The following is a 25,134-nucleotide window of genomic DNA, read 5'->3' on the forward strand; positions in this document are numbered from 1 at the left end:
TTCTTACACATCTGATGTATCTGTCTATACATTTATAATTATTTAACATTCATTTGACACAGAATATTGTACAACAATACGGTCAGTGCAATATTCTTGGCAGTTAAATTGAACAATTCTCTTCAAAAAAATATACATCTACTGTATACTATAGATCTTAGTACATCAATCTTTAGATTTTCTATCAGTACAAAAAAACTTTTGATCACATGAGATGTTATGAAAGAGGATACATAACTGCATGAGTGTGTAGTCATGTAGAGGCACATAAGCTGGAAAAATCTAAAACAGCACGATGATTCAACGACATCCAACATCCACTGAGGCAGCAGAACGGCTTGAACAGAGAGAATAACGCACCGTTCGGCCATTCTTTTAAAACATTTGGCCTTTTTAAACTGATCTTAGATTCTCCTCTTTTATTAAATATAAACCAGTTCCTTTTTTTTAATTATTATTATTATTATTATTATTATTATAAACCCACTTTTAGCACAGTCTCTGAAATTTATACAGAAGCAATTCTGGTTATCAGACTTTATAGCATCAACTTAAAAGACCTTTAATTTTTTTAATAGCTGTACAGAGTAATTGAATGTGCAATTTTTTAAAGCTGCAATACGTAAGTGCTCGGAACACAGCAATGCCCAACTTTATAGCTTTAACTTTATATTAGCTTTATAGCTGTTTAGACCTGACAATATACATTTTGGAAAAGGTCGAATGGTTCAAGGCTATAACGTTGATCCAGATATACATTCCTTCACACCACCTTCGATATAAATTACACTTCAGAAATGTTCAAAATCTCACAGAATATACAGACATCAGTGTAAAAAGGTCAAAGGACTGGACACACACGGTACATTAATACTGCAGAGTCTCTAAAAGCACTTAGATCAGGCACTACAGGGGGTATTAAGTACAGACACGTACAGAATAATGCAATAATTAACAAGAGTTAAATATGACCGTTTAGAACATCTTTACAATGAACACCATGGTTTCAAGGATGAACTAAGAGCACTCTGGACGAAGAGGAAGAGCAGCACGTACACAGCGCCACGAAAGCGTCTATCAGCGAACGATCAAACACCACCACATGGTACAGGACTGGTGCTTTTGTCTTCGAATACTGACAGCATGTAATGCTGATTGTAGGCAGGGATGCAGCGATCTGATATTAAGACTCGAACCAACTTTGGCGTGAAACGGTAGATCGGCTCTGGAACAGATTCGAGATTTTACAACCAGATTCAGCATTATGAATTTTGGAGATGCCACTTTTTTTTCCTTTTCTTTTTTTTTTTTTTTACAGACTTTCAAATGACAGGAAGTGCAGAAAATAAATCTCAAGATTGTGACACAGACAGAAGTGTGTGAAATACCCAGGCTGGGTTATTATACCTGTTCAAGTGAGAGATCATGACATCACAACCCACGGATTAGTTAAATATGCGTCATCGCAGTCAAATAAATAGAAATATATATTTATTTTTAAGTAAATATCATTGTTGATTGTGGATTGAAGGAATTGTCTATAATAGTAATTTCTGAGGCATCAGTTTAAATGACATTCAGGCTCTGTGAATGTGCTCATCACAGAATATCGTCTAAAGTAATATGGTGCTGCTGCTTCTTCTTTTATTTTTTGTGCACATATGATCTTTTTTAAAAAAAAAAATTATTTGAAGAATATTTTCGTTATACATGCTGTAAATATTTGTAATGATAATTCTGACAATTTTCCTGTCTTGTGCCATCATTTTTCATTATCCTCACTTCACTCTATGTTTTTTAGTTATAAAAAATAATGATAATTATTTTTTTACGATATTATTTAAGCACCTGCTGATGCTCAGAGCTCTGATATTGCAAAACAAAAAAAGAGGAAGATTCTGTGAAACACTTCTGGATGATGATACAATACTGTGCAAACCTTCAACCCATAATCGCTCATTATTGATCAGTCCTTTGGCATTCAACAACAACAACAACAAAAAAAATGGCACAGCATCTCGGATACTAATGCAAGGCGAAAGTGGCAGAACCAAGAGCAGAAAGCACAGAGGTAGATGTAGAGCAAGCGCTGCTTTCGAGAAGCGGTAGTGGTAGTCGGCTTGTTCCCCGTATGTATGTACACTGCTACGACGGTTTCATCTAATATTATATGGAACAAGACTGACCGGTCACTGTACATCAAGTACATGTATACAGTACAACATTCTGTAAGTTTTCAAGAATATATTCAATATATAAAACATACACTGAATATATCCAGTATATTACTTTATAATAAAGCATTGTGCTTACACCTAGATATTTTACTGTACAATTTTACAGTAGGGCACGTTTACAAGTTTGCAAACATTTGTCTAGAATATTATAACCTGTAGGAGTTACTCTAGTACAAGAGTTCGTCTATACACACACTCTACACAGACTATTCGTGCTCGTAAGACAACATGACGAGTTCGGATTCGAAGGCTTTACTTCACTTGACCTACATGACAAGGAGAGACCAATCAGCAGCCTTCAAAGTCGTCGTACACTGATTTAGACACAATCAGATGACGTTCGTTATAAAAGTTAATAAACATTTGACTTCGGTTCAGCGTGAAACAGCTAACAAGATGGAATTTCGACCAGATGAAGAAATAAAACTTAAACAGCTCTGAGAACAGTAATGTGGTAATCACAAATGAACTGAATTATAGCTAAGTTATTGAAAAGGAGAAAAGAAATACAGCACCAAGATATCATTTACTGGAATGTGAAGGGTATGGTGATCAGCCTGAGGATACAGGACTTGCCTAGTGTCTAACAGGAGTGTGAGATGATTGTCCGATTGCTGAGACGTTTCTTCGACTGAAACAGTAGGTGCCATGTGTGTGTGCGCGGGTGTGAAGAAAGCTACCAGGGCTTGCTACAGCACATAAAATTCACTGCAATTAAATTAAATTTAGCCTTCACTCGCTACAAATCAATATTACGTCAGGGTTTACGTTTTTAGATTATGGTCCACATTTTCTTATAGAAGAAATGATTATGTGTGTTGATAACTGAGCTGTTTAGTACAGTGAATGAGCTCATTAATGCAGTTCTTAAATTTAACTACATAAGAAACACAATACACATAGGAGATTCATGTAAGTACCTCTCCCAGTGAGGGCTGTATCCCAATCCTATTTAATTATAAATAAAATAAATAATGATACTACTTAGTTAAGCTCCATGAGTCCAGTCTATTTTGTCCAGTCTAATGTTAATTTTATAATAAATAGCCAATTTTCACAAAAAATCAACTCAACCCGGCAACAATGGCTACAGAGTTCTTAATGCTACGCAGCCATTCATGACAGCATCTTTTCATCATAACATTTTCCGTCTTTGTAAGAAATATGAGCACGTGAAAATCACATAACTAGTTGACCCTAGCGTTCAGCCACTGTGTAGAAGAAAATGAGCGAAACTTCTGCAAAAAAGATACAGGTTTCAAAATATGAAACCTTCCATTCATTTCTCAATACCGCTTCCACTCACAAAATCAAACTGGACTCTTTGTCCTCGGAAGTGATGCCTATTTAAAGCAACTAGTCTGATTTAGTTTAAAGAAGAGGGGCTAAGAAGTGTGAACTACTTGCTGCATGTAAGAATTCATTATTAAGTAAGTAACATGATATTTGTTTTTTCTTCTCTAACCACTGTTACCCCACCATGGAGGTGGATTCAGTCTTGTTACAGAATGCACGGCATTGTACAGACTTTTTTAAGTAGAGTGTGTGTGTGTGTGTGTGTGTGTGTGTGTGTGTAAGTGGGCTTTTCTGTTAGTTTGCCCCCTCTCCTGGCGCCGGGCTCTCAGCTCTTCCTTCCTTCAGACTGCCAGTTTGCTTCTTCTGTTTGGTCTTCGATTTCCTCAGCATGCGCACCTAAAACACAGATCTCAATCAGGTACTGTCTCAGATATAATCTTAATGCATTACTTCCAATAAAAACAAATTAATATTTAAATATTCATCAGTACAAATTCTGGTGTAATCTGACAGCTTGTAGTACCTTGGGTCCTGCTGCAGAGATGATGATCTGTCCAGGGGACTGGATCCATGGCTCACCGTCCACCTGCACCGGAATGGGCTTCATCACAGTGATGCGGATGTAGCTGCCCTGAGCGAGACGGATCCCTGAGCGGAGCCCGCTTTGGACCTGACCCTGAAAGACACAAACACACACTCTTAACATACCACCTTAAGCTCAGTCGCCCCTGTTCAGTCAGCCTGATTTAAATAATAACTATCACAGAAAAATAAACCACGTATTCAAGTTTGCCTTTCCAAAGCTGGAAATGTTGCATAGAAAAAAATGTTAGCTCTGCTAATGCAAGAACGAGGCAGTCTTCCATTTCTGTCAGCATCACAAGTAGTTGAGTGTGCTTGTTGAGTGCACAATGGTTTTTCAGACATGAGCCTACGTACAAAATAGTTATACACACAATAGTTTCTTGTGGTCAAGCCACTGGAAATGAATGTAGAGCTAATCTTATAGTTATCAATGAGAAAGATAACAAGACAGAGAGAGTGAAAGAAAAAGAAAGAGGACTCACCATGTGTACCACCCCAGTTACTCCCACTACCTCCAGCATGCCGTCATCTATCCTGGGCTTATCAAAGCGTGAGTCGTTGTCTGAACCCCACAGATCAGCACCAGAGCCCCAGCTAGACACACACACACACACACACACACACACGTCATATCAAAGACACAAGCCAATAATATTACTACAGATACTAGATACTTAATACACACATGCACACTACTCTGTGGAATTTATTTGCACTTGTTTAATGCGAAACTCAAGAGATGTATATAGAACGTGTGTGTTTTGTGCTTAAGTATTTATACATATTTATATATGCATGCGGTCACCTGGGAATGTTGAGGAAGATGAGGCCCTCTATACTTGGCAAGTCTATGTCCTGCTTATCCACCTGCAGTTTCAGGTCTCTGTGAAGGTTTCGGGTGTGACTTAGTTTCTGCAGGCCGACTTTCACATACACGCCTTTATTATGAAACCTGAAAAAGAGTGGAGGAAGATAAATGAGCAAGCACCCTGCAAAGGTTGGGCCAACTCCATATTACATTCATGTGCATGTAAAGGCAGATGTCCCAAAACTTTTGGCAACATAGATGTTTGTCCTGTCTCTAAATACTCTAAATACATGTACACCATGCACATAAACCAGCATAGACACAGCAAAGCACTGTAAAGCACTAGAGGGCACTAATCACAGACTTCCTGAACATGCTTAATGACATAAAAATTAAGTTAATCACTGTATTTCGGAGAGAACAGGAAGCAGTATGACATCCGTTTTTTTCTTTAGAAAGTGCTTATAAGAAGCTTTAATATGTACCCTTTCCCTGAGTGGCTATTATACACCTCTCTGAGAGGGCAATAAATAAGATAACAGGCGTAGGTGTGTCGAGTAGCTCAACAGCACACAAATGCTGTATAATAATCAGTACTGCGAGATGTGGTGATAGTAGGAGGTACGAAGAATTTACACATGCACACAGCGTAATGTGGAGAATGTGGCGCTGTGACGATACAAGACACTTCATTGTGGTGTGATGATCAGTATTATACATTATATACTGAATAGAGAAAGTCTTTTAGAGTACTGAGGTGTGTATGTGTGTGTCTGTGTACGTGTGAAGTGAGTCTCTATTACAGTAGGGAGTCCTAATGAAGTGTGTGTGTGTGTTTTCCCCGAGGGTTTTACACGCTAGACAGCTGTCACTCCTATCTGATGTGTTTGCTCTAAGGGTGAGTTTTGCATTAGCAAGTTGTAAATATACTAAGCTGGAATGATAAACAAAGATAAAGCCTGTAAGCTCAGATAAGAACGACTTTTATTTCAAAACAATACCCTCTGGATGGTTCAAAGGAACTAGTATTAATTTCACTTTTGTCCTAGATAACAACAAAAACATACATTCTTTTCTTTCATTCATATCCTATAGAATTGCAGCACTTAGGGCTATGACTGGACACTTTATTTGTATTGTTTCCGAATGTTTTTAAATGAACTGTGACATAATCTATCTCTCTCTGACCTTCCTACCTACCACACCTCACCTTGTAAGACTACAGTCAAAAAATGCAGCAAAAATAAAAACAACATTAAAGAAGCAGCTGATAATTTAACAGTGATATTTAAATATTAAGCAGCAGCCCATCATCATCATCATCATCATCAATTATGAATACAGAGCACTGACCTGCTGTTAAATTTTCCCGGCTCTTCTTCCCGAGCATGATGGAAGTCCAAGCTGAGCTCTGCATCGATCCCTAGGCCAAAGTAATTATTCATCTGGACTATCTACAACACACACACACACCCACATACACACCCACACCCCATCAGACAAATGTGCTTGCAGGCATCATTTTCCATAACGTGTGTTCAAAAACGACACCTTCGGAGGTTCCAGGAAGCCATTCTGCTTTCCGTCCTCGGTCATTTCCTGAGCGTCAAACAGGATGGTCCAGCGGTCCATCTCCACTTCTTCTGCTTCGTTCACTGAGACCAGGACGTTGTAGGGGTCCTCACAGCTGTAGCCCGCACCCCAACGCAGGACACGTGCCAGGTCATTACCTAAACACACACACACACACCCATAACATCACAAACAAAGCAAAGACTCTATGTTCTGGCTGTTAAAATTAATTTCGTTGCCCAGGAACTACCATTAAATGTTCATATTTACCAAAAAGTTCACAATTACATGCATCGGATCATACTCTAAATACTACTACTATTAATAATAATAATAATAATAATAACAAAGCAAGCATAAATAAGTAAGCAAGCAAATTTGATGAAGCCTATGTTCAAATTAATACCGACTTATTTATTTTGTACATGACGTGTGCATAGATAATGCGTACCTGTTCCCAGAGGGACGATGCTAATGGCAGGCTCAGAACAGGCTAATTTGTGTCTGATGGTCTCCAGCACACCCAGTACCCATCCCACTGTCCCATCTCCTCCACACACCAGCATGCGGAAGTGAGGAACCTCGCGAAACGTGTGAAGTCTGAATGCAGACAGCAGATAAGGAAAGAAGCACCAAATTAGCAACACATGCAGAAGAACTTAATAAAACTCAACCCAAAGTATGGTAGTGTGTACAGCTTCTTTTTTTGGACAAATCTCAAACTCTCACCCAGGCAGTGGCCCTCCACTGGTCAGCTCGAACACCTGATGAGGGTTGAGAAGTTTCCGAAAGCCGTAAAGGAGCTCTCTGCCTTTCAGGCTTCCGCTCTTTGGGTTAACAAACACCAGTAAGGGGCAAGAGTCTCTAGCGAGCTTGCTTTTCTGCAGGAGCACACACATGCACAATAAATAAAGGCAAAAAGAATAGCAAGAAAAACAGCTTACTTAAGATCCCACTGAGTGCTAGCTACCAGTTGTCCACTAGAGGTCGTTGGTGCATACCACTTAGACAGCAGGATCTCAGATTTCATCACACAGGACATAAATAAATACTAGACAGTAAATATGGCAGTGAACTGAAAAGAGTGTTAAAAGACTACTTTGGTACATAATACACTGAAACAGTCCAATTATAGCACTCAGTGTGAAAAAAAGAGTGAAACTGATCTCACACACACTCACACACACACACACACACACACAGCAGAGCAGAGCAGAGCAAAGAGAGAGAGATTGATTCATGCTTACCAAGATCTCTGGTATGACGAGACAAGTGAGTTGCTTGCCGCTGATGCTGGTGTCTTTGACCAACATGTAGATGCGTTCAGCTTCAGAGAAACACGTGATCTGCAAAGCCACAGCTCCTGCGCAACACACACACACGCTACTTACACACACTGTTCATTGTATAATACAACACAGTCATGACTTGCTAGAATGGATTCTGTGTGTTCTGGTGTTGCAAGTGGGGTCATGCGAGGTTAAGCGATCATTTCAGGTTATTTAATTCAATTGTGTTTGATGGAGCAGGGGTGATGGAGGGTTCTGCAAGCTTCCTTGTTCCTCGTGCTTCCTTGTGTGTGTGTGTGTGTGTGTGTGTGTGTATAACAAAAATCTCATTTAAAGATCTGTGTGGAGATCAGGCTTTAGCAGTCGGAGCACACACACACACCCCATCATCAGTAGGATTCAATGGAGTCAAGGAGTCTGATTTCAAACAATAGCAGCATTTTGTGGCAGTGTTAAAGAACAGAGGCATTTCTCACACACAGTGACACCCACACAGAGAGAGAGAGAGAGAGAGAGAGAGAGAGATTATCCTCTCTTCCTCCATGGCCTGAGCCTGGATGTAAGCCAGGTTGCCATAGAAATGTTGCCACGGTGACAAGTTCCTCACCTTGTGCTGGGTAGATGTGAGTGACGGTGACCAAGTGACCTGCAGAGAGAGAAAGAGAGAGGGAGAGATTGAGATTTATCGTTTCGACGGTTTTGTAATGAGAATGATCAGTGTTTACGTTGTTTGAATGCAGATTTGCGGAAGGAATAAAGAAAATGCAAAACCCTTAAGAAAGAAATCCATACTGAGAGATCAGGCGTGTTCAGTAGAGATGACCAATACCAGTTTTTTTAGTATATGATTTTTGGTATTCATCGACACTGAATAAAGTAACCAACTTAGTATTAATCAATCAATCATGGAGGTCACTGAAAGTTTTATGTAGCTTGGGTCTGGTTATGTTTCCTAGCTTTCCTACACTGTGGCCATAAAAAGTGCAAACGTGTGTTCATGCACTTAGGCGCCACTTTTAATGAAGCGTATTCAAAGTGGGTTTTTTAGTATAACTTATGCGTCAGCCTACTTTAGCTTGAACATAATTAACCACATTGTGAAATCCTCACATAAAAACGATCAGAGTATACAGAAGTGTGTGGGAGCGTGAGACTGACTCTTGATAGTGAGGTGTTCCTGCAGCAGCTTCGTGTACTCCTCTGTGCTGCACTGCAATGGAAGTCCTCCAATCAGCAGATCCACCTGGACAACCCGGTTCCGGCTCTCCATGATGTAAAAGCGCGTCTGGTTCATCTGCCTCAGAGAGGTCTGAAACACGCACACACACACACACTCAGGATTACTCCTGATCGCTTTCTCTAATACGCTAAATTAGCTTAATCTGACAAAGAAGAAGCTCGGAGTACCTTCCTGATCTCTTGCAGCTTGTCCAGTAGAAGCTCCTGACCACCAAGAACCTGTTTCTGCACTGCAGGACAAGCACATGATTCTCATACACACACTCATCATCGACAACACAGCTCCTTTACATCTAATCATAAGCATGGGCATCTAAGGATAATGATAGCTTCTAATAATTCAATTTGTTTACTGATCGTTGAGTAAGAATACACCCAGCAAACGTCTCATTGTGAGAGAGCTCTACAGAAATGTGCATGGCTGGAAATTAAGATGATGCTGGATCTTACCTTGTTTGCTACTCATTAAAACCTCCACAAGGTTAAAATCTGCAGGGTTTTTGTTCTGAAACACAAACGTCACACAACGTATTTCAGAAAACAAAACTCTATGATCATGATGGTCAGAAAGAGAACGTCATCCTTGATATAGTATGCTATGATTTATCTTATGTACACAGGAAAGTACTTCTAAGCATCTGTTTTTGCTCTTGTTTCCAACCACAAACCATAGCGAAAGTTTACCGCTGATACACAGCACTTTAAACGAGAAGTAAACATAATAGATGTAGTAGAGCATGAAGCGTTAGCGAGAAAGAGATTTAAAGATGCACGTACGAAAACTGCACTTAAATGCAAAAGCTCTATTAAACCACAGAATCCTCGATTACGATGAGGCAGAAAGGATCTGATTAACATGTTGTGATGGCATAATTCTTTCCCACTCGATGTTGTTATTATTTACAGTAAACACTAGCAACAATGGCACTGCTTCAAGGTGTTCATTGCGAATGTTGTATCATATTAAAAAGGTTTCCAGTCTCCTCCATGGGAACGCTATTAGATACTAAGATTCGTGTATAGCTAGGATCAGCAGTGTTCTTAAGAGCACTATATAAAGTGACACACTGTGGCTATTTGGTGTATATTGCGTGTCAGAAAGCAGAGATGAAGGGTGTACCTGCTGGCCGAACTGGACGAGCGCTTCCTTGATGACGGAGTCTACAGTTTTGCTCTTCCCGACGGTGATACTGGCGTAAACAACACCCAATCTGCAGACACACACAAACCTTTGAAATGCTTCTACAAACATTTACAATAAGCAAACATTAACACATTGACGCACTATGAAAATGTAATATCTATTCATTTGGGGACACCTGACCATGTGGACCTTCCTCAAATGCGTACTTTCGCAACTTTTACTAGTTAGAATACAATTAATGATTGTTCCCCTCTGGTTATTATCTGATCATAGTGCTACTTTGCATTTTGTAGGTCAGGAATATGTCATTGACGTAATGCAGGGCTCAAGGAAATTGTCACTAAATATTTACAGAACTGTTCACAGTGTGTGTGTGTGTGTTGCCAAAACATCATCAGCTTGATCTGCTCCTGTCGGTTTTGCATTGTGTTTAAGTAAGAGCTCACTTCAGAAAGCCAGCGTAGATATTCAGCAGCTCGGTGTCTCTGGGCTTGGCTCTGAGAAGCCACATCTCCGGTGTGCAGTCCTTAAACCCGGCCTTGTTGTCGGGCACGCCGTTGCGGTTGATGATGTCATCGGTTAGCAGGTCGGGGTGGGTGTAATTCTGGAGCTCGTATTCCTGCGTGTCGTCGGGGAGGTAGAACGCCTTGAGTGCTGCTTCCTGCTCAGACAGGGAGTGAAATTGTTTTATATAAAAACTTGACATTATCTTACAGTTAACAGACATCTTTATTAAATTCTAGACTATACTTTTGTGTGCGTTTTGATCTTTTTTACGTTTCCTTCCTGTAATAGTTAGACATCAGTTAATGCTGATTTGAACTATTTGATAATGCTATTGTTTTTAAAACCAGCGCAGGAAGGAGGGGAAAAAGCTGTTAAAATCTCACCACTATTTCCTCATTCTTGGTGATTCTAGGAATGGAGACCAGCCGGAACTGATTGCGTTTGACGCCGTCATCCCCGTCAAACACTCTCAGAGTCTGCTTACCTAAAGGAGAAGGAAAGGGTTTTTTATTTTAAATGCTTTTCTACTTTTACAGCATTCAAATACAACTTGAAATTTCAGTGTGGATACACAAAATATAACTCACTCTTACCATCTTATAAAACTCAAAGTATAAGTAAAAAACACTGGAAATAAATCGACTCGTGACAGTATATGACATCTTGATGCCGTCATGATGTAATAACGGCTGTCTTATGACTCGGAATTCCAGCCAAGGTCAACAAATACGGAAGAAGATTGTGTTATTACAGGAAAATAACCAACAACATGGTGGTGTGATGAAACAGAGTTACACTTCAAGTGTTTTCCTCTTACACCACAGGAATTTGTCAACATAAACAATGCTTTTCTCCATGAGGCAGATTCGTTCCTGTTATCACTTGTGTAACAGCCGCTATAAAGTATCCGCAGCTATAAAGTAACACAAGCTATATAAGTTAATAAGGCAATAAAAAGAAAAACAAGCAACACCCTCCCTGCTTTTCTGTTCTGAAAAACTTTTACAAACGCTCGGTTACAAAGTCCTGACCCCGGAGACTCCTTCCATAAATTTCACCGTAGCAAGATCAGTTTGTGTGGCATGTCCGACACCCTAGTAAGCCGTTACTATAGAAACGCTAACGTTATAAACCTGTTATTTCCCTTGCAGCCAGATTGTTGATCAAAATTAACTGAGACTCAACAATGTGGTATAACACTACAGTCATGTGGCTAACCGTGATGAAGTGAGCTTTACAGTAATTTACACACATTACCAGTATCTGATGAGCTTGAGGACTGATTGTCCTTCGGCGCTGCTGGGTTCTGGACATCAGGGTCATCTAGATTATCTACAAAGATGAAAATATACACGTATGAAATCAATACAATCGTTAAAGCAAATGGTAAGAATACAAAATGAAGCAAATATTCCGATCACGCATAATCTTAACAGCTGGATTTTTGCCTCAAAGTAATGAGCTGTTCAGGTCACAACCTTGTGCCTGTGACGACCATGAGGAATCTGTCTCATATGGGATCACAAAGCACACGTGAGTCTAACCACTACGGCTCTATGAATGAACGGCTGATTACCCAGTTCGCACTGCTGCGGGGGCTCTGAGATGCGGTAGCTGTGCATCTTGCTGAAGTTGCGCGAGCAGACGCGTACACAGCTGGGGTGCAGGATCATGTTGCGCAGACGACCCAGACCGCACTCATGAGAGATTATGATGTAACATGAGGCGTGTGCCTGCAAACACACACACACATTCGATGGGTAGTGAGAATGACCAAACGTATTAGGAATAAATCAAAACATATAGTATGAAAAAAATACAGCAATTATAAAAACAATAATCAAAACACTTCGAGAGAAAAGCACAAAAGAGTTAATGAGAATGCAAACGAAGATCTAATTAAAATGTATTTTCCTGCTACAAAAGTATTATTATAAATCTGTGTCTTGCCTCTGAGAACATTTAGATGCTATGATATGTATACAAGTGGCCATTTCCTCTAAGCCGTCTTTCTCACCAGTGTGTGTGTGCGCGCGTGTGTGTGTGTGGACAGCATGTTGAAATGGACCAGCTCCTTTCCCACTCAAAGATAAACAAGCTGAATGCCGTAACCTCCATAACATGGAGGTTCATAATGAAAATTTGGTATCCATCAAAAAAAGTCTGGCCTTCTGAAGGAACTCCATGGTTTTCCATCTAAGTATTGGATCTGCACTGTATGTGCAAAGTGTTTTAGAAATTCTACCAAAATGAGGAATCAGCACAAGACACTTGCGAATTCAGGCCATGTTTTTTTCACAACACCGTATTATGCATTGCATCACAATGTCTATAAGGCATTTTCCACACTTTAATATATTCTGTACACTTGTATACACGTTGTACTATAAGAGCATATTTCTGTAGAGATTTACTACTTAACCTTTATCTTTACAAATATACGTTTACATCTGTTCTGTCTCTGTATTAGATCTTGTTCTCATTTTGGTCTGTGTATTGGCATGTGGATCAATAACCTGTTAGCTTGCCATCAGGGGCAATAAACGATGACCCATTTTCTCTAATAAATATTTCAGCGACCAAAATCGATTCAAATAACACCGGGAAAGACTGAACGGTGGAGGAAAGGCACTAGGATTTGAAACCACAGCAACAAACAAACAAAGATCACGCAATAATGTACACTATTGTACTCGTGTAAATTTTAGAGCCGTGTGAGAGCTTACCGTGATGCCACACCACTCGCACCTCATGCCGGAGAGGACGTCGGAGGAGCCACAGACACGCCGGCACACCTCGCAGCGTGCTCCAGACGCCATGTTCCCCTCACGCCAGTGGTGTTGGTGCATGTCCTGGCATGGGGTCAGAGGTTAGCAGGTTAGGAGATACAGCAAGACTAATTAAGTGGTTCTGATTCTGGTTAGAAGAAGGAGGGAAGGACAGTTGCATGGTGGACACACAGTGCGCTGCGACACTTACGTAGTCCTGGCCTCCATCTTGGTGACACAGACGGCAGTCACTGCAAACGAAGGGGGCGCAGTCGCTGTGAACATGCAGCTCACACACTGAATCACACACAAGAACAAACTACGTGTCAGTGTTTTCTGTGTCATGTGTGCCCAGGTGTTTGCTAATAAACATCAGTACTGCACTTAAAGGACTAAAAATACAAAGAAAAACAACAACGGACTTCTCGTGTTTCTTTAGAGTAGAGTATTACGCTTCATCTTCCGATATATATATATATAAACCTTCACCGCACTAAAGCTCAAAAAAACCCCATTTGTGTGTCTGAAAGCAGAAGTTAGGGGGAAAAAAACAAGTTACTTAAAAAGGACTAGTCTCTATCGGTATTTTACTGAAAAAAAAGAAAGAGAGTTGAGAGCAGGGCGAGCAAGAGTGTGAGAAAGAGGGTGAGAGTGTTAAGAGACAGAGAGAGAGAGAGAGAGAGAGAGAGAGAGAGGTGACATGTAAACACAGAGAGAAAGAGGAAGAGCATGTTTTTCCTTTTTGGATGTCTTTCTTAGAATTCAGGCCCCTGCGAAAGACCATCCTGCGTTACCGTAGCAACAGCAGATCCACATCAAGCAGGCACTGGGCAGATAAATGAGCAGTAAGAAAAAGAGAAACATAGAGAGAGAGACAGAGAGAGAGAGAGAGAGAGAGAGAGTGAGAGAGAGAGAGACATGGGGGGTATGACAGGATGACATGTAAACACAAAAAAAAGGCTAAACAAGACAGCAGACAGGCAGAGATTCTCTCTCTCTCTCTCTCTCTCTCTCTCTCACACACACACACACACACTCTCTCTCACACTCTCTTTCTCTTTCTTTTTTGCTCATATTCTCTCTCTCTCTCTCTCTCTTTGACCAAGGACAAATAATAAAAAAACTGACATAAAATATAGATAAGTCCTTCAATTGGTTAAAATTTTATAAATCTGTATCAAGCTTCACTGCTTTTATAAACTGGGGGGTTTTCCTGGGTGTTTAATCAGTAAACAGAGTAGGTGTGTAGGTGTGTAAACCACGCCCACCTTCACAGCGGAGAGCCGAAGTTCCTTCTAGGTTCTTGCGGCACACGCAGCAGAAGCGCTTCTTCTGACCGGCTGGACCGAAGCAGTGAGCTACAGGAACCTGTGAGGAGAAAAAAAAAATCTAAGAAGAAAACAAACTTCATTATGCTGAAACACACCGAGAAAAAACAACAACACAGAGGCACATTCTGACTAAATACAACGATTACGAAAGAAATAAATGAATAAAATTCAGGCTTATTGGAAACTCCAAGCACTATTATACTGGTCAACACCCTTGAAACAACAACAACAATATTTTCATTTTAGAGTCTTTTTTTTATTTGCGTTTTCAATTAGGTTCAGTAAAATAATTTTCCCTTTCAGTTCTGGTTCCCTGTTACGTTTCTTATTCCTGTCAGAGAAAACTCCAAAATCAATACAGCAGATAACAATACACCTTCAGGGAAAGGACTCTCTGACAAGACAAAAAAAAGAAAATATGACAGAAAAACTTAAAGAAAAAAAGAATTAGAAATTTAGAAAAGAAAAAAAAGCTGGATGTTTACAGCATAAACATTTTAACTGTAATTTGTTCATTTATCATAATGGTTGTGTCAAAAAAGTGTGAATATTACTAATTACTATTCAAGTTAGTGTGTATATGTGTGTGTGTGTGTGTGTGTGTGTTTCAGGTCCTGGCTATGAACTAACAGCGGTCATGGTTACGCAGTGATGTTTTGCTAAACAGCTCACTTCTACTTTATGTTTGAACTCACAGTGGTAGTGCACGTGTGTGTGTGTGTGTGTGTGTGATTATAGATTGGTTATTGAGGTGTTACAGTGAATTTCGGAAGAGTTTCCTGCTAAGCGTGTGTATAGCATCATCGTGTGACAAAGCTTTAAGAGATTAAAGGCAGGAAACAGTATAAATGCTGCAGGGGAATTCTGGCCAGTTTGACAAAATGTTGAAGTAAGAACTAGCATAACTTATTGGTAAATCTCTTACTAGCGCTTCTAGCACGGTCTGTGCTGAGAGTACAACACTTCTTCCTCCCTTTGAGTGTGCTGACGTATGTTGAATGAATGAAAATGAGCGAGTGTCTATATCTATATTGCTAATCTTGCTGTTTACAATGGCACGACTATAACCATACAGATGCTTATCTGTCAGTTTGTGGACATCAAGATTACAGAAAACGACGTTGCACAATTAAGAGTTCTTTGTGCTTGGGTGATTTGTTTACAAGAAAATTTTCAGCCCTTCGCATCCCTCAGCCACACCAAATATAAAAAAATAAATAAAAAACAATCAATTTTGCTCCAATTTGGATTCGCAGCTCAGCGAGCTCCGACCAGAAACACAGATAAGATATGCCTGTTCATCTCTCCTTCAATAACTAAAGCTCTAGTTATCTCTGAGGCTGCTGCAGGATTGTATTAAAGTGTCATTCAAAAAGCCTGTGGCGGATGACCTCGGTTATGGCTGTGGACCAAGGTCTTATAAAGAGATAACACACACACAGCAAGTGTGCCATGACACACAGCTTTGAAGCTGACCTTTGGCTGTGATTGTTCTATTAAATGCAGCACTAGAAGAAAACCTTCACGAGATGCGGACTCGTTTCCGGACGCTCCGCCTGGGTGATACGAGTGTGATTGATTTTGACAAACCACCTTCTGACACCTTGAGGTGAACACACTGCCTGGGAAAGTGTCCAGGTAATTAACAGTCCTGCAAGAAAGATTAAAACCTCTGATGTGACAGAGATGAAGAGACTGACTTTTCGGAGGCTCTGCTCTGAGCGCTTCATCCTAACAGGAAGAACGAGTGAAGCTCGCCATGACACTGTTCTCCTTTACCTATGTGATGCTTAGTTGCAACACAAGAACAGAGGCTATGAGAACGCACATCCTCACACATCCACGCATCCTTGACCTTGTCCTGCCCAGAGAGGGAACACTTCCTGTCTGGCTCCTGCGGGACTTCCTACAGTAGGCTACAGGAAGTGACCTTGTTTCCTGCACAGGACCTGGTTTATTCAAAGCTTCACAAACATCAAGTAAACCTGGCATTGTGCATCCTCATGGCTCAGACCACAACAGTTCTATTTTTATTATAGTTCATCTAAAGGAAATTCACCAAGCTTATGCATTAACTTCTATGTTTAAACCGTCAAAGTGGAAAGATTTACTAAGTGCACCAATCTTGTTAAAAAAAGATGAAGACAAAATTTAGGCAGGAGCAGATTTGCTTATCTAAGGGTTGCGCTCACTGAAGCGGCCTTGTTGCTGTATGCAGATATGAGGAAGTGTGAGAGTTCGGTTTCAGCACCGAAGAGAAAGATGCTTTTGTTTAGATTCTAAAGGAAATAAAGTGTGTGTGTGGGAGCAGCTGGACACTCTGAAACCTTACGAACATAAGAATAATAGGCCACGGTCTCAGCATGATGGCTGCACTGCTGTAATTAGGTAAGAGAGAAAAAGTACGAGAGAGAAACAGGATCCCGGAGCTCTGATGACGGCTGGGTAAAATCATTAAAAGGTCTGCGTGCGTGGGCGAGAGAAGCGAAGGACAGCCTGCCAGCTGAACGCCTCCTTGTTTTCATGTTTTGTTCTGCTGCTTTATTAATCAGTAAATCGGATAAACAGCAAAAGCTGAGCACTGACTAGTCTAAACACTGGGTGTCAAAGTCTGGCTCAGTAACATGATTTCTACACAACATAACAAAACAGGTCTTTTTCCGAATCCACGTTGTCACCCGGTTTAACTCTTACGTCCGTTTCGGCAATCTTACCTTTGGCTACGCCCCCTGATGAGAAAGGAAGTACAGCCAACAAAAAAAAGCAGCTTGTGTTTTTGTTCATTTTTATATGTCTAGAAGATCATCATGTCATCAAACTATATCATGATACACTTCTCTCTCTCTATATATAAACATATATATATATATATATATACATATTTAGACGACAAAAGATGGTGCTTGATTTTGAATCTTTTTCAGTGCTCGAATACGGCAACAGTTTGCTGGCAAACCTCGATTCTGATTGGTCAGAAGGAGTCCATTTGTTTTCTATAAAAGAAAGCCAAATCCCAGATTTGTGTTGATTTGCTGAAGGACCTTATCCAGTGCCGGTTTGATCTATAAAAGGAGTCTCCAGTGTGAGAGCTGTAGGATTATGTTTCTAACCAGAAACCACCTTGTTTATGAAACTATACAACTCTCACTGCTTCCTCATTGTTATAACTACTTTCATTTCCAAGGATAAATCAAGCATCATTTGAGTCGTCTGATTGACCTGTGTGTAGGAATGTGTGTGTGTGTGTGTTCCCACTCACCCGCACCAGAGTGGGTGCCATGCAGGAGCACACAGTCCGCACGTGCTTCAAACACTTCTCGTGAGACATGAAGTTACACACTGCAGAGAGACACATCAGAAAGACAGAGTGTTAGTTTTCACATCTACACACACAAACACAAATTAACACCAGGTTATCAGCAGCAGGACGCACACACAAAACGTGAGTCACAGTCTAGAGTGAAAACAAGCCCTGATGTATGAAACACAGGAAGTACACCCTGCACTTGTTCTTAGGGTGGTCAGAAACGGAGAAAAAAACAACCTTGATGCTTTTCACGCTTCTTCTGAGCTTCACACATGTATATCTTGATGCTGCTTTTGTAAACATTTCCGTAAGTGTCTCAGCGCTCGACAGAGTCACACTTTCATTCCAACATCAGTGTTGGTCAGCGAGGTAAAATTCCACGATGCGGAATTCCCTTCCTGAAGATTTCCATTTATTATATTGTGCAACGTCTCGCAAGCGAAGTGTTTACTTAAGCAGCTGTAATCTAGTAGTGTAGACAAAACCTGAAGCGTATCACGTTACACAGAAACTGCAGAACAGAAACTCTTCATGTTTTGTTGGAAAATCAGAAAAGTCCTGATGTGAGGATGTTATACACATCCTCCGGCCAATCAAAAGTCTGCTTCACAAGTGTGATTAGATAAAATTACATTACCATTTTCACCCAAGCCGTGTTCGGGGGCTGACGTTTGCGCTGAATAACAACGAGGCTTGTTTTGCCTCACTGTAACGGACGACTATTTCACCAAAATCAATTTCCCATAAATAATTACATACAAGCCCAAACACAGATAAGGGTTTTTAGTTTGTTTGTTTTGGCTCCAAATTGAGTCTGCTCGGGCCATAGCTTAAATCAATTTAACCCGATTTTAAGGACAAATCTAATTATCAGGCAATATCAGTCCATTTATACTGATAAACAAATAATTTTCAGGCTGCGAGTCTGATATAAAATGAGTTTTGTTGGCTTTTGGTGTGTTTTAGGCGTGTGATTTTCCCTCTGTTGGATAACCTTACATAGAATTGTACTGGTTGAAGATCAAATTTGAGCTGCTTTTTAGATGAACAAGCACTTGGAGCATCTCAGAGAGCAATAAAAGGATTGATAAACAACTTTTCTACGAATATATCGCCCCTAGTAGGCTAGAGAAAAACAGAAATAACTCTTAAAGTCATGAGTGTTTACTATCATATGAGCCTCAGATTAATCATTGATTAGCTTCTGGGAAACGAAAGAAAAACAAAATAATGCATCTTTGCGGTCCAAGTCAACCTATAAAGGATGAAGAGGGCAAGGATTCATGGAAAGAATTGCACTTAGGATTCAACATTGCTGCCTGCAGTTTTGTTTGTGTTAATAGATGACGAAACACCACACCGTGTCCTAAACCACATCGTCACTGCTGACAAACTGGATGTGGGTTGAGGTTGATATTTTTAGAACAGATTTTGTGCGATCGCTTAGCTGGTAAAACCGAGTGGAAAATTGTGAGAGCAGTGCTTGAATCAGTGTATCTTTGCACACGTGTTATTTATTTACTGACCTGTGTGTTTATTGTGTTGTCGGTTGTGTATAGAGGTTTGATTTATGCATTTTTAGTGAGACTGCTGTGATGTGATGTGATGTCATGCTTTCAGGATCAGCTTGTGGTTGATTGAGTGAATGTGCATCGTGACACTCGTGATGTCCTGCAGAGCTGGGGGGGCGGGGGGGGGGGCAAGAGCAAGGCAAGTAAACTTTTCAGCCGCTTGGCAGGACCAGGATGACACTACTAACCGCCCACACAACCCACAGCATGTACACACACACACACACACTCACACAGACACACACACACAAACGCAAGTCCTCTGACGCAGTCTCAGGTTTTGTATCCTCCTCAGTGACAGGAAGTGGGCTCAGTGGCTTAAACTGCTCTCAGTAACAGAATGTCCATGAGAACTGTTACCAACATGCTGGAAAACACACACACACACACACATATATCCACAGCACCTCATTAGTATGATTCCATAGACATCCTCATAGCTATGGAGAGCTGATCTTTGTTGAAAAAAGAAAAACACTTCTAAGCAACAATTTTTATCTTTCCTGTGTATATTACCCACAATGCACTGGGAGCATACAGCTACCTGATTTCCAAATGGCTGCCTACTGACAATGAGTAAGCTTCTCTGGGAGGAATCCTTAAGTGATGACACGTCCATGCTTGGTAGCGCGTCATGCGCTATCGGTGGTAAAAGTGTGCAATATGATAGGAGCATGCTTCGCTGGAAAAGGGCTCAGATTACGCAACGTGTTCGATCTCAGGATATGATGCGAACGGAGTGACCACCGACCTATCCGTCCTGAGCAGGCTGTGGTCATGATGATGAGAAGAAAGACATGGGGAGATGAGCTTAACGTCAATCACGGCTATTAGATAATAATAGGAGGAGCTCGGGCCATTATGAAAACTGGACGTGTACACTGTGAGGCAAGAAATTAAAAAAAAAAACAAACAAACCGCTGAATGAATTGGAAAAGAAGAAGAAGAAGAAGCTCAAAAACATTCACTTACAGTCCAAAAGTATAAGGTCTATAATTGCATTGCTGCTGAATGAGAAATGAAAAGCATCAGGTTTTGAATTATTTAAAAAATAAGCATCATGCTATAGTGGTGAAATAAAAGAAGTACAGCCTGCAGGCAAGCTGTGAAATGACTAAACCCCAAGGCACAAGAAAAACAACAAACAAAAGCTAGCTCTTTGAAGGTACGAGGTAGAAAACTTTCCATAGATGTACATATATGCCTTCCTGTGCCCTGTATTTTCCCATAAACCCCTTCTCTTCATTGCAACACAGATACATAACCATACTACACAAGTGTTGCGGTATTTTCATTTTATTGCTCTTGTACATGTGCCACCTGTTATATTTAACCAGCTGTATTGCCCTGTGTGTGTGTGTGCTCATCTGTTTATGTTTCCTTGTGTCCTCAGACGTTCCTCACCTCACGGTCCCCCTCATCGGAGCCTCCCCCTCCCCACTTTGCACTTCCATCTGTTGCCATGTCAACCTTGAAGATTCGATCACGACTTGTGAAACGGCTCTGCCCGGCAACACCGCTACCGTCAATCACCACCTGGAGCCCCTCCCACTCCGGCAGCCCCAACGATTTCCCGCTTCCTGGCGATCAGATACTTCAGTGTTTCTCTGAGGAAACGTTCCTGTTAGCTACGCTGTGACTCTGAGAGTCGCCTAGCACCGTCCGTAAGCGCATTTCTGGGCTCGTTCCGTCTCAGAACGGTAACTGACAGATGCCGTGACATAAGAAATCTCATCGGATTAGTATTCTGAGAGTCGGATCTGGTGATGGGGGGGATGTAAGGAAATCGTGTTGAGTCATTACAACACACTCGGTGTGTAATGCTAGTTCATAGTGAATGAGCAGAGCTGGCTGCGTCAAACAGAAAGTGGAATTTGTATCTGCACTTGGTCGCTTTCTCAGCAAGCAGAGCCTCGTAAGCGTTAAACAGCCACCCTTTCAAATATGTGGCAGATCAAGTAACAGCGAGTAACTGTAGGAAGTATTTGAGGTGTCGCCCTGAGAAAGAGATAAGGCTGAAGTCTCAGTTCATTTCAGGAAGAACCTCACCGTATCATCAGCAACCTTAAAACAGTCCGAATTAAAGGTGCGGTCTGGGATTTTGGTGTTTTGAGAATCAAACAAGAAACAAATACACACCTTCCTGTCATAACCATGCCCACAAAACTAAACAAAACAAGTGCAGGATGTGAAGCAGTAGCTGAGGGATATTACAATATAAATGAATTATAATAACTACACACTGTCTGGAAGCAGCAGATATCGTTGTTTCATGCTTAATCTTCTCTCTCGCTTTTTTATTGCTGCATCAGGAAATCGTTTCTTTCTGATATATCTGCGTGGAGCTTTCTGAATGATCAGGCAACATCATCCACGTCTCAGATGGTACTGGTCACTCAGTGGCATGCTGCAGAATCCTGAGGTTCTCCTCTGAGCTGATATTTAATCAAAGCTTTTCAAATATGGATAAAACATCACCAGATATTAGCCAGAGCTCTGGGATTATTTCTCACGTTAAATCCGAGACGTATTTCTGAATGAACTCCTAATATCGAAAGCTGCAAAAAATTCTCCAGGCAACAAAGCCTTAACCAGGAGCCTTTTCCCGTTTTCCTGGAAGACATTAACCTCTCGTGCAGCCGAGTGATTTCTTCTCCTGGTTGGTCTTCTCCTGGTTGTTCACAGCGTTTGTTACAGCGTTTGGGTTATGACTTCTGATCTGATCGTGGTGATTTTTCTCAGAAACTCAGACATATGGAAAGGGAACTCTGAACTGGTGGTTTTGCACAGATGTACAGTATAGTACCCACAAGTACGATCAAACTGTTACCTGATTTTAGCCTCAGTGCTCTTGGTACAAATGTCCAAGACCAGAAGATTAGGACTATCAACTCTCTCTCTCTCTCTGGTCCCTGTCAATTACCCACACACTTCAAGATGTCAGAGGCCAGACGTCTCTCGGCCAATTAAGGATTCCTGAAATCGAGCGCCATCAATCTCACTCCTTTCCCAGAGGCAGCTATTCGATATTTGCCCTGTACGCCACAGAGAAGGACAGAGACGGATGCGGACAAGAAGGAGACTCGTGCATGTCAGATTTACAAAGAGAGACTGAGACATAAAATCATGAGAGCAAGGGCCTGATCCTTCAACTGCTCAGTTGGATAAACAGTATAAATTTTAGTCTTCTGGAAAAGGTTCAAATGCACGGTTTAGTGTTTTTCTTCTCTGCACACTTCAGTGTGTTTGTTATATTTCTCTCCTGCCCTGCACAGTTTAGTGAGAACCTTCTAGACTTGCACGTGAACATGCGTCTGCATGCATTTCTATATCCAGATAACCTTCTAGACTTTCGCATGTTAACATGTGTTTGCATGCATTTCTATATCCCACGTGCACACAGCAGCTGACCTGCACGGCATGGGTTTTATGCTTTGCATCAAAAAGAGAGAACATTCTAGCATATTTTTCTTTACTGCGCGTGCACTAGTCTTGGTCTGATCCAGATGTTAACCCCCCCCCCCCAAAAAAAAAAATCCCAAAGCTGATCATACCTTCACAAACGTAGCCCACGAGCCCCCAGATGAAGTCGCTGCAGTGATGGCAGTAAGTCGGCTTGGTCAGGGTCACTTTGCGGAAAGAGTGACCGGCGGCGCCTGAGTGATACTTAGCAGAGCGGGTAGATGGCGACTGCTGCGGCTTCATCCTCCCAGAGCCGGGGCTCTCTCCGCCGTTCTTCTTTCTCCCGTTACCGGGGCTCGCTCCGGGGCTTTCTGCTGCTGCTTGCTTTATCCTCCCGGTGCTGGGGCTTTCTCCGGGCTTGCCCTGCTTTATTCCACCGCTTTCCGCCATTAGCGCGAGTCGCGGAATCCGCGAGACTAACCCGCGCGCGCGTTCGAATTTTCGGTTGTTGTGGCAACCGCTGGACCCGAATCAGTGAATCAGTCAGTAATCTCAGTTAGCTACAGCTAGCTACACTCTGGGCCAGCTAGCTAGGTTAAACCGCGCCGTATCATCCTGACAGAATGGGAAATTTCCTCAGTAATCACAAGGAACGTTTTCCTCTAGACAGAAAAAAGTGTTCAAATCCGTTGGACCGAGTAGAAACACCAGAACAAACCGCTCATGAAGGCTGTCTGAGGGAAAGAAAAGAAACTAAAAATGACACTTTTTTTTCTCCTGAGGAGTGAGAAAGAGAAACGCCTCAGCAGCCGAGCAGTCCAACAAGCTGTTTACCTCACAGAAAAGTAACAGTGCTACAAATATCCTAGTGTCCAGTGGCTTTCTTGACGACCTTTAAGTCACTAAAGCCGGTGTGGAGCTCTGAGAACAGCGCAGCGAGCTAACTGGAATATAAATGGAGCCGCTGTCGGTCGCCTGTTTACACTTTTCAGATTTCAGTGTACATGAGCGCGACTTCCGCCCTCCCTCCGCACTGCTGCACGCGCGCGCGCGCACACACACACACACACACACTCGCGCGCGCGCGCGCACACACGAACGTCTTCACGTGCACATAAACAAAAACACATCTGTAAATAAATATAAAATCCGTGTATACCAAATACAGTTCAATGCTAACATCTGCGAATCAGTTACACAAAGTTTTTTTTTTTTTAAATAATTCAATAATTGCACAATAGTTCATCTTACATCTATCTTCCTGAAATATTTTGTCATAAATATACACTATAAATCTGTTATTAATTCTTTAAAAAAAAAGAAATCCTATTCTTTTCTTATCTTTCAAAACCTGTAGTAACATTCGCCCTCATTTCATTTTGTATTTATTTTAATAATAATAATAATAATAATAATAATAATAATAATAATAAACCTAAAACCATAAAACATATTGCAATGATTCAAAAACGAGTCGACTCTTTGAACCGGCTCTTTTGAGAACCGACTCAAGAATAACAAGATTGTTAGCTGCGTAACGTAATCAAATGCTATTCGAATATTAAGCTCATTAATTAAATACGTACAGTGCATACGTGTTTCTTCATTGCACACAGAGCGTTTTAATGTGTTATTTCTTTCTACAGGACATAAAGAATCGAATTACAAAGGTTTTAGATGTGACCTGTCATTATGTACGAGTACTCGGTCCTAGAAATATTGTGAATCTTTTTTTTTGACTAATTGATAGTTATACACTTCCTTTGATATTTGCATTCTAAGAGTTTTTTACTCCACTGCACAAACAAGTTATATAAATAAACAATATGAATTTAGAAATCTTTCCTTCTGTGCATCACAATCAGTAAAACATTCAAAGCACATCTGTATGCTGACTTCATGCAGCTCTTCCGCCACCTTGTGGACAGACGCTGGTATTACCCCTGCCTGCTCTAATCCAGCTAACAGTCCTGCTGTACAAAGTTAACGATTTAATTTATCCTAAATAACATTACACTGCTAAACATACATGTTTAATAATAATCAAATAATTAATCTAAACGCAATGTTTTATTTTA

At 41.0% G+C, this 25,134-nt stretch overlaps 1 protein-coding gene across 1 annotated transcript; it reads right to left on the minus strand.

Moving 5' to 3' along the window:
* Positions 1-1,490: 1,490 nt before the first annotated feature.
* Positions 1,491-24,090, minus strand: LOC131343365 (diacylglycerol kinase theta). The gene is made up of 23 exons (XM_058375005.1): positions 23,209-24,090; positions 18,036-18,115; positions 14,714-14,813; positions 13,657-13,742; positions 13,404-13,529; positions 12,254-12,410; positions 11,935-12,009; positions 11,061-11,161; positions 10,617-10,831; positions 10,147-10,237; positions 9,477-9,531; positions 9,195-9,256; positions 8,946-9,096; positions 8,395-8,433; positions 7,746-7,861; positions 7,228-7,379; positions 6,950-7,098; positions 6,478-6,656; positions 6,280-6,380; positions 4,924-5,070; positions 4,601-4,712; positions 4,057-4,209; positions 1,491-3,929 (listed from the first exon to the last, which is right to left on the minus strand). The coding sequence occupies exons 1-23, from the start codon at positions 23,504-23,506 to the stop codon at positions 3,828-3,830; spliced, it is 2,847 nt and encodes a 948-aa protein (XP_058230988.1). The 5' UTR covers positions 23,507-24,090; the 3' UTR covers positions 1,491-3,827.
* Positions 24,091-25,134: the final 1,044 nt, after the last annotated feature.

Source organism: Hemibagrus wyckioides, linkage group LG02 (genome assembly GCF_019097595.1).
Source record: "Hemibagrus wyckioides isolate EC202008001 linkage group LG02, SWU_Hwy_1.0, whole genome shotgun sequence".
NCBI lineage: Eukaryota > Metazoa > Chordata > Actinopteri > Siluriformes > Bagridae > Hemibagrus > Hemibagrus wyckioides.

Coding starts and splice junctions, on each gene's coding strand:
- LOC131343365 (XM_058375005.1), bottom strand. CDS start 23,506: ATGGCGGAAAGCGGTGGAATAAAGCAGGGCAAGCCCGGAGAAAGCCCC. Junction 13,743..14,713: donor TTCGGCTCTCCGCTGTGAAG/GTGGGCGTGGTT, acceptor TGTGTGATTCAG/TGTGTGAGCTGCATGTTCAC. Junction 12,010..12,253: donor CCCGCAGCAGTGCGAACTGG/GTAATCAGCCGT, acceptor TCATCTTTGTAG/ATAATCTAGATGACCCTGAT.